Genomic DNA, 9,073 nt, shown 5'->3' with positions numbered 1-9,073 from the left:
TATATATATGCAAAATGCGATGGCGACCTTCTATCTTCCATCTTTCTGTTCTTCTAGCCTTCCGTTGTTCGTCGCTCGACCGTCGTCACCAACAACTTCGTCCCGTGCGTGCAACCGTACCGTCTTGGCCACCGAAGAGGGCGACGGCTGAGACATGTCGACCCCGTGGACATTTCGAAACCAAAGCCACGGTAGAGCTCCTCGAGAGACGGACCCGGTCCTGCGATGTGGGGATAAACGTCAGTGCCAGTCAGTACCTACAAATTGCACAACGAACGGCGAGCCCAAAAGTGTAGAGAAGGGTGAAACGCACCAGTATGCTATCCCACGTCGGCATGGTCGATGGCAAGCGAGGCCCACAGCTACGGTGTGATGCTTCTCGAGGTCGTGTCATCACTAGTGGTGGTGGTCAAGAGTACTCTTGCGGTGGTCAAGTCACCGCAGAGAACAACACATGCAAGAGAGTACCACGCACGAAAGGAACGAGTTCTGCGTTTACATCTCCAGAGAGTCGCCGTTGATCGAAATGCAATCGAATGAGACAACAGAGCTGGGATTCCGCGCCAGACACCAGACGCGATCCCTGCTCATCGACCACACGTACCGTGCGTTTATTGTCGTCGTGCCAAAGGGTGTCCAGGCACAGAAAGAGTTAAACCTAGACGACCTGCGCATGACGCACAGTTGTACTGCCTTCTTGTGACCGGTGTCACTTGAGCTTATGGGTTGTGCAATCGTGCGAGCCTCTTCTCTTGGCCCACCGTTTGCTCCACCTGGACGAGCCTTTGTTCGGTTCCCACTGGTGTCGCTTCGCTCGCGCTAGCCAACGACTTGTGTTTCAGCGCCGGGCGATTTCGATAGCGTCGCGCACGTTGGAGGTCTTATCAAATGACACCATGCCATGTCCAAGCATCTTGTCGCGCGGGGGATTTGAGCTTTGAGGGCGAGTCAACACGGTCGCAGATTTCAGCGCCAAGTCGTGTTACGTCGTCGTCTCTCGAGGAGGAGGCTACGCTCTACGCTGCGGCCACGTACACGGCGTCACCGTGGCCGACAACATCAAACGGGGACGTGGCCCAGAGCTGGACGCGGCTCTCGGGGCTCGAGCACACAATGTCGTCGTTCATGGGCGCCACCAACTTGTGTATCGCAGCGCGGACGACGAGGCAGCCGTCGAGGCGGCGCACGAGGTGCAAAACTACGCGCCAGCCTTCGTGCTGCAACAGGTCGTAGCCAAAGTACTCGATGACAACTTCGCCGCGCGATGGCTCGTATGCGACATAGTCTCCATCTAAACCAGATCCTCGATCCTAAAACGGTCGACGTACTGAAACAATGTACGTACTTAAGACGTGGCCGTGCCCGGCCATCGTCGACTCGCCGTTGGGGAAAACCCGCAGAATGCGCGGGGAGCGGTCGAGCTCCAACATACTCGGACGACTCGAGTAGACGCCCCAGTGCGATTGCACCTACGCGACGTTACGCCTTTGGTGCGAGACATCACGACGCACCCAAAGCGTGCCGTTGGAGAGCGCGAGCCGGCACCGATAGAGCCATGTCGTCCATCGCACCGCGTCCAAAACGGTGCACGCGGGGAGTTGGAGGCGGCTGCGACTCGGATCAAAGATCCAGTTGCCACACATCGGCGAGGCGCGCGCTGTCGGCCACGCGACGGGGCCCGACGTCGAGCTCTACAGATAGATAGATTGGTTGAATAGCCATCCCTTGCCATTCCTTGCGTGCGTACGAGAAACACTTCGCGAAAATGAGCGACAAACGAATGGTACCCAAAGTACCCCTCGGTCCCGACTTGGGCTTGGAGCGCGTCTTCGAGGTCAGCGCTCGCGACGGCCTTGGCAACAGCGCCGACAGTCGTGCCTCGGGCTTCAAAAAACGCCTCCGAGGCCGCGTGCAGCATGTGGACGCAGGCGTTGTACGCCGTCATGAGTCGCGCCTTGTCAAAGAGGCAGTTGTGGTTGGCAGCGATCACACGCCGGTACATGGCTGCGTGCTGCGAATGCACGAGGTGCACGAGCCACTGCATGAGCATTGCGTGCCCCGCGCTTAGCGGGTCGCCCTAGCCCAACGACAGACATCGCAAAACAAGAATTGATACGTTGATACTACCGCAACGAGCCGAAACGGCAGCGGGGTCGGTGGCCCGCGGCGGGTCCCGGCCACGGCCTCGACCAAATCGGTTTGCCACGGCCCATGAATAACGGGCAGCTGGCCCACGCAGAGGACGAGGAGCCCGAGCCGGTTGGCCATGAGCTGGGTTTGGGGCGAGACGTGGCGTGGCGACGACGGCGGCGCGATCCCACTCGGTGGCAAGTTGCCCGAGAGCACTGGCGATGCAGCTTGGTGCGTCTCGTTCGGCTCGGATCCGTTGGCGTAGTGGAGGCTCCGGTACGACACAAAGGTAAAGCCAGGCGAGAAGACGCGGTCCACGAGCCGCCAGTGCACGTCGTGGCTCGCGTTCCTCGATCGCTCGATCGTAAAGACAAACACCTGCAACAACATGCAACATGCCTTCATTAAGGCTTCGTTCAGGGACATATTGGGTACCTTGACGTGGTGGAGACAGTCGCGCACGACCTGGCTGCGCCCGCTCTTCCAGCCATACACCCAGCCATCGACGAGGTCATTGTTGAAGCTGCTCGTCAACTCGGTCGTCTAGTTCAAGATGCGAGCGTCTTCAATTGAGGTACTACTACGCACCTCACCGCCCGCGCGCAGCTCGTTGCGACCGACGTGCCACGTCGTTCCGTGCTCGTTCGCGCGGGCCTTGAGGTCGGCGGCTGTCACCGGCGGAATGACATCGCCGACGGCCCAGTCGACGTCATAGGCGGGCGCAATCTTGAGCAGCGTGACGTAGTCATCGACGGACGTGTTGTCGTTGGTCGGGAGCTGCGTCTTGACCTCGATGGGCGCGCCGCAGTACCGGTAGTAGACGTGGCTCGGGCAGCAGTGGGGGAAGCACCTAGAAGGCACAAGTGTCCCTCGATGCGACGGCGGTGGTCGGCGTACCGGAGCACCTACGCACGTGTCATTACTGTGAGGCACGTGGGATCGCCGTCGATCCCGTACCTTGACTTTCTGCGCCTTCTGGTACCTGCGTCGTACGTATTGCTAAGTGACCTGCGCGGTGCGTAAGTCGCGTACCGTGTGTACTTGGGGAGGAAGACGCTGTCGTGGCCGCAGTGCTTGACAACAAACGAGCTCGTCGCCGCCATGCTCCGAACACCAATATTTTAAAAAATAGTGAGGACGTAATTAAACACGTCGCGACCCGGTTGACGGTTTGGTTTGGGTCGCGTGGATGTTGATTCCCGTTTTTAAACTGATATGTGCAAAGGGCAAACTGGAACTCGGACTGGGAACCCAGCGTGCTGCACAACCCACTCTGAATCAACATTGCTACCAGAGTGTGCTTTCATCACACGAATCCGGCAAAACCAAGTACCACATCGTCAAGGACCTGCGCACAGAATCAACTATTCGCAAAATGTCCGAATGGAAGGCGAGCAACGATCAAGCAGCGGCGCATTTCTACGTCCAAGGCCTCACGTCATGAGATACACGGTGTATCGCTGCACTTATCCCTGGTATGCAGCTTTTTTGCCAGAGTTGAACGCTGGCCACGACTCGAGCCGAACGCAGTTGCGCTTGACGTTGGCTGAGAGCTGTACGGTATTCCAGGCTGCACCAGGTGTTTTGACGTCGCGTCATATTACACTCCCTCTAGCTCGACAAACGGCGCATTCACCCCACGCCACTCCAAGCGGGATAGAGCGTTATATCGAAGGAGCAACAGAGGCGGAAGACGGCGAAGGGTTGGCCGAGCAAGACACAGGCAAAGTGTTCCTGCCCGCAGAAGGCGAAGCACACCGCGATCGAATTTCGAAGCGGATGCGGCGGAACGTCCGATCCGTGACGAGATCTTTTCGACCATTGTGGACCACGGCATTGCTTACCACGCATTCCGCGTCACATCGGCGAAGTCTACGCCAGTGTTTGTCATCTCTCGTACCCGTTATATCCAGAGGTATAATCGCATGGAGGTAAATTCCCAATACACTACACCTCGGTCGGACTCGTTCTGTGCTCTTGATGATTTCGTGATTTGGATTCGTGAGTTTGGACTCATCGTGCTGGTTCCTCTACCCAATCAGTATCGTCTTCGAACTTCGGTTTCGTTGGACGTTTTCGGTGCTTTGCTGCGCCCAGCGCCTTCAACCACACGCAAAGTCAGCAGTATAAATGAAGTCCAGCGAATACTAGTCGTTTCCTATTGTATTTTAGTCGGAAAGCTATAACCTGAAGAAGCACGAAGCGCACCAACAACCTAGCCGCACCTTGCACGTGTACGTCGTCGTTCCGTCGTCCCATACCGGTACTGTATTATTGATGGACAATGCTGATGCGTCCAGCGGTTTCACGTGTTGATGGGGACGGCGCAACTGAGCTGTTCGAAACTCACATCAACTGCGAGGAATCTAGATAACATCCGGACGGAGCTGTGGTTGCACCGTGTGGTTGCAGAGGGCGCTCCCAGCGGCTGCTCCCTAGCTCCCTACTATCGAAAAGTTTGGCTATTACTCCTCGTCGAGCGATAAAAAAGGCGATGAATGCACATGATGAATGCATTACATTCTGTGCCAGGGTTGATGGGTTTCGTGAAAGTTCGTGGACAGTTTGCTGTCACCCTTGCGCCATGTCGGACAGCAGTTGGTCCGCCTCGTTGCTCGTAATGCTCTACGTAGAAGAGGCGTCGGGCCTACTGAGGTATTTGTCATCTTCAACCGTCTTGGTCAAGCCACCAGTACACGAATCGAGCTGCACCCGCTGCGCCGTTACGGCGACGGAGACCCACACCGCTGGTTGCACTGCAACTCGTCTGCCACAAAAGTCTGGCAACCATGGTTTCTTGCAGCATCGTTCGAGCATCGATGGCGATCTATACTCTCCATGCCAACCGCAACATAGAGTGTCTCGCTCGATCCATGGAACAGTGACCTACAGAAACACGTAGGGTTCTCGCATCGACCGCTACAAGTTCCAGTAGCAGCACCCCTGGTAGAAGACAAGGGTGCCCTTTACTCAACCAACGTGCTTGTCCGTTGTGATGCGGCTCCGATAGGATCTCGGCAATGCGTCCTCGGGGTGCGTCCGTGACCGTGTGATGACGTGGCACCGCTGCCGACAGTCTCCAGCAAGTTTCAAACACGATCAGCAGCAGGCAGGTAAAAGCCGGCTTCGACAGGCCCGATCGCTTTCGGTACCGACTTTGGCAAGTCGTCAACGGGCTTTTCGAGGCGTCTCTTCTTGACCTTGGTTTCATGGCATCAAGGTGCACACAGCTGATGGCGCCACTGCTGCCTCGGCGCAGGACACGGTTGCGGACCATTGGTCACTCAACACAACGCCATCTTCTATACACGCGCGAGAGCTCGGTGCCAAGGACTCATCCGACGTGACGGCTCCGACACTTGCTTGCACGAGGATGAACGAGGTACGAGCCAACAACCTCTATCACTACAGCTACAGCGGTAAATACGTGAACCAACAGGCAAGTCGACAGCACACACTGCTCTTTGCATGCCTCTTGGATTTTACGCCCACGTGATAGCGCTAGACGATGTACACACGGTGCTCGTCAAGATCTGGCTCCAGCGCCATCTCTTCCGACGTGGCCTGGGACTCGTCTGGCTCGACCTCGCCGACGGTAGCACTACGCGATGCGCTCTTGTTCGTTTCGGACGCAGCCGCTCGGTCGATAGCGTCACCCGAGCAGTCGACAGAGTTCAAGCTGTCAACGACGCCGTACGAGCTTGAAGTCGTGCTCGTGTTCGGGGCAAGCAAGGCGGGCTGCAAGATCGCCGCAACAACGGATATCGCGCTCACCGCCGCGTCGCTGAGCTGCTTGTCAACGGACACAAGTGCGCGCTTGACGTCGTCGGCTTACCTCGCCGTGTTTGGCCGACCAGCGTCGCTCGACGCAAGTGCGACGGTGGCGCTGCGTACGGCATTCTCGAAGTGGCGGATCGGTGGGCTGTCAAGCAGCCGAGGCTTCTGGGCACGCGGCTGGCTTTGAAGCTGGTTGTCGAATGCATGGCGTCGATCGCAGATCTACCCCATCGCTTTGCCTCGATGGCTGGCGTAGACTGTGAGGCGACGGTTCAGGCATTGGATCTGATCGTCGGTGAAGCGTGTTGGAGGGTCGACAAAAATGGCGACAAGTGCGCTTCAGAATCGATGATGCTCGTGATCGCAAGCCCATCGATCGGTTTTTTCTTGCCTTGGCCAAGGCTTGCGAGTTTCTCGTTGCCTGACCGCGCCGACGATGCACTTGCCGTCGATGGTAAAGCCCCATTCGGAAAGCCCATTCGTACGGACCAAGAGTAGATACCGCTTCATCTTGCGACTGCGGAACGGATCCTCCGGGGGGAAGCGCACCATGGTGCGAGCGCTCTCGATGGACAATTGAAATTGTGTCGTTCTTTCTTGCATTTCGACTTGCGGCAGTTGTCAAAAGCCCTGCCCCATGGTCCCAGGCACGTTTTGACTGTGATGTTTCCAACATCACTATCCCCAACTAAGATTCCAAAATAATAGATGCCGACGCATCCACACCGAGACAAGGCAGCCGTCGAGGCGGCGCACGAGGTGCAAAACTACGCGCCAGCCTTCGTGCTGCAACAGGTCGTAGCCAAAGTACTCGATGACAACTTCGCCGCGCGATGGCTCGTATGCGACATAGTCTCCATCTAAACCAGATCCTCGATCCTAAAACGGTCGACGTACTGAAACAATGTACATGTACGTACTTACACCGTGGCCATGCCCGGCCATCGTCGACTCGCCGTTGGGGAAAACCCGCAGAATGCGCGGGGAGCGGTCGAGCTCGAGTCCAAGGCCAAGCTGTTGGCCGTGGTACCAGTAGCAGGCGCTCTTTGTTGGCCCTCTCGCTGCCAACGACCCCGTGGATGGATAAGTATCAAGTATGTATCAAGTCATGGGCCAACAAACTGCAAAAAACTGGTTCCGATCAAATGCCTGCCGGCCGCCAGTTTCAATGGATTTGACAGCACCATGCGATAGCCAATCACAGCGCGCGTTGCTGGAAAGGCCATCCAATCATCCTCGAATCCACTTTGCCAGCATGAGCCTCGACCAGCTCCCGACCTTTGCCACCGCGGCGATCGCGACGCAGACAGACGCGACGAAAGGCCGCTTCGTGACGGCCACCAAGAGCTTCGCACCTGGCGACATTGTGTTCAAGGACGAGGCTTTTGTGTATGCAACGTGCGACTGCGAAGCGCTGCTCGAGGACGTCACGCAGTTTGCCAAGCTCCTCGACGAGACCGAGAGCCAGCCCGAGTACGCCAAGTCGATGCGCAAGTCCTTCCATAAGATCTTGTTGGCCATGATGGACATGGACATCATCGGCGACGTCGACCGCGCCAAGTGCATTCTCAAGGTCGTCACCAAGGTAATACAGCCAGTCCTAGATCGATCCGCTGCTGCATATTCCCACCACGGTTCGATCGACTAGTACCTCGAAAGCAAGGCGTCGATTGCAGCCTTGCTGCAGCTTTCGCACGCCAACAACGAGGCGTGCGAGGCAGCCGCCAAGACGCTCCGGAAGACCTTCCCGATCGTGTTCCAGTCGGTGCCCTCGCCCGTGCTCACCAAGATCATTGGCGTCCTCAACACCAACTCGCACGAGCTCGAGACGCTCGGCGGCACCGGCCTCTTCCTCTCGGCCTGCCTCATGGAGCACAACTGCGCCCCCAACTGCAGGTATAGCGACCTCCGACCTACAGCAGAGACAGCAACAACGTCAACGTAGCTTTACGACGGCCGAGACGACGCTGTGGGTGACTGCGATCCGCGACATCGCGCCCAACGAGCCGCTCTCGATCGACTATGGCAACATGTTTTACCGGCCGACAGCCGAACGCCAAGCGAGCATGCAAGACGGGTCGGCGCTGCCACGTCATTTTTTAAAGCTCACATTGGACGAGGTAGCTACGGCTTTGCGTGCCACTGCGAAGCGTGTTCGAGCCAGATCGATCGCGCACGCGCGTTCCGCTGCGGCCACTGCCCCCACGGGATCGTGCACCCGTCGCCAACGGCCGGGTATGCGTGCCAAAGCTGCCACCAGGTTCGCCTTGCTTTCATCCTCGGCATGGCTCGATACCATCATATATTGCGCAGGTGCTAACGCCAGCCGAAGTCGACGAGGTCTGTCGTCTCGAAGCCGCGCTGCAAGAAAACTTTCCCGATACGCTGGCGGGCATTGAAGCGGCGTCGGCCGGCCGCCTCCACCCGCACCACTACCTGCTGTTTTGGGCTCTCGATGCCCTCGGTCTCCGTGGCGCCCAAGGTAGTTGCCATCCACTTTTAGAGTGATGCGAGTGAGGCTTGCTGATGCTAGCGCTGGTGCACAATGTGTCGACGCTGGCGGCCATGTGGGATCGCATCATCTCAAGCATGGAGTACGCTGTGCCGGGCGCACACCACGAGAAAACCATCTACTACGACCAGCTCGCCCAAGTCCGCGTCATCACCGGCGACATCGCCGGCGCCAAGGCGGCGTACGCCAAGGCGTACGAGATCTCGTGCATTGTGAGCGGTGCGATGACGCCGCCGACGCTGGCGCTCAAGGACCTTGTCGAGAATGTGCCGACGACCCGCGACGAGCTCGTCCAGCGGTATGCATTGCATCGTTCTCTTGGTCCCCTCGGACGAGATACTATGCGGCGGTGTAGGTATGGCGAAGGCCATGGTGACGAGATGGAGTACGACGAGGGTGACGACGACGACGAGGACGACGACGACATGGAGTAGATGTGGACGAGTTGTCCATTTTTGTTCAACACGGTTTGCGGACATGTTGTCCATCAACACTATCGCTTTAGCTACCAATGGAATGCGTTGGCGTTGAAAAGAAGGGGGTTGCGTCAGCGACGTGGTGTATGTAGCGCCGTGGTCGATCCGAGCTGGCGTTGAACCTTGGTCCACCGCGACCTGTTGTTCCTTGAAAGCGTCGACTGCAGTACGGTTGAAG

At 57.7% G+C, this 9,073-nt stretch overlaps 3 protein-coding genes across 3 annotated transcripts; 2 read left to right on the top strand and 1 right to left on the bottom strand.

Moving 5' to 3' along the window:
- Nucleotides 1-1,016: 1,016 nt before the first annotated feature.
- On the bottom strand, nucleotides 1,017-3,325 carry SPRG_11596 (hypothetical protein; the record flags this gene model as incomplete). The annotated part of the gene is made up of 10 exons (XM_012351118.1): nucleotides 3,163-3,325; nucleotides 3,088-3,112; nucleotides 3,028-3,035; nucleotides 2,719-2,980; nucleotides 2,566-2,673; nucleotides 2,128-2,508; nucleotides 1,748-2,077; nucleotides 1,512-1,691; nucleotides 1,346-1,469; nucleotides 1,017-1,291 (listed from the first exon to the last, which is right to left on the bottom strand). The coding sequence occupies exons 1-10, from the start codon at nucleotides 3,231-3,233 to the stop codon at nucleotides 1,017-1,019; spliced, it is 1,764 nt and encodes a 587-aa protein (XP_012206508.1). The 5' UTR covers nucleotides 3,234-3,325.
- Nucleotides 3,326-5,638: 2,313 nt separating this feature from the next.
- On the top strand, nucleotides 5,639-6,163 carry SPRG_11595 (hypothetical protein; the record flags this gene model as incomplete). Its single annotated transcript, XM_012351117.1, has 2 exons — nucleotides 5,639-6,010; nucleotides 6,128-6,163. 2 exons carry the CDS (start codon nucleotides 5,639-5,641, stop codon nucleotides 6,161-6,163), a joined length of 408 nt encoding a protein of 135 aa, XP_012206507.1.
- Nucleotides 6,164-7,152: 989 nt separating this feature from the next.
- On the top strand, nucleotides 7,153-8,853 carry SPRG_11594 (hypothetical protein; the record flags this gene model as incomplete). Its single annotated transcript, XM_012351116.1, has 7 exons — nucleotides 7,153-7,492; nucleotides 7,556-7,803; nucleotides 7,853-7,984; nucleotides 8,032-8,167; nucleotides 8,221-8,389; nucleotides 8,441-8,717; nucleotides 8,775-8,853. Exons 1-7 carry the CDS (start codon nucleotides 7,163-7,165, stop codon nucleotides 8,851-8,853), a joined length of 1,371 nt encoding a protein of 456 aa, XP_012206506.1. The 5' UTR covers nucleotides 7,153-7,162.
- Nucleotides 8,854-9,073: the final 220 nt, after the last annotated feature.

This window comes from Saprolegnia parasitica, assembly GCF_000151545.1.
Source record: "Saprolegnia parasitica CBS 223.65 unplaced genomic scaffold supercont2.74, whole genome shotgun sequence".
In the NCBI taxonomy this organism is placed as follows: domain Eukaryota; phylum Oomycota; class Saprolegniomycetes; order Saprolegniales; family Saprolegniaceae; genus Saprolegnia; species Saprolegnia parasitica.
Note: the sequence above shows the minus strand (reverse complement) of the source record. Positions and strands in the feature narration are given on the sequence as shown.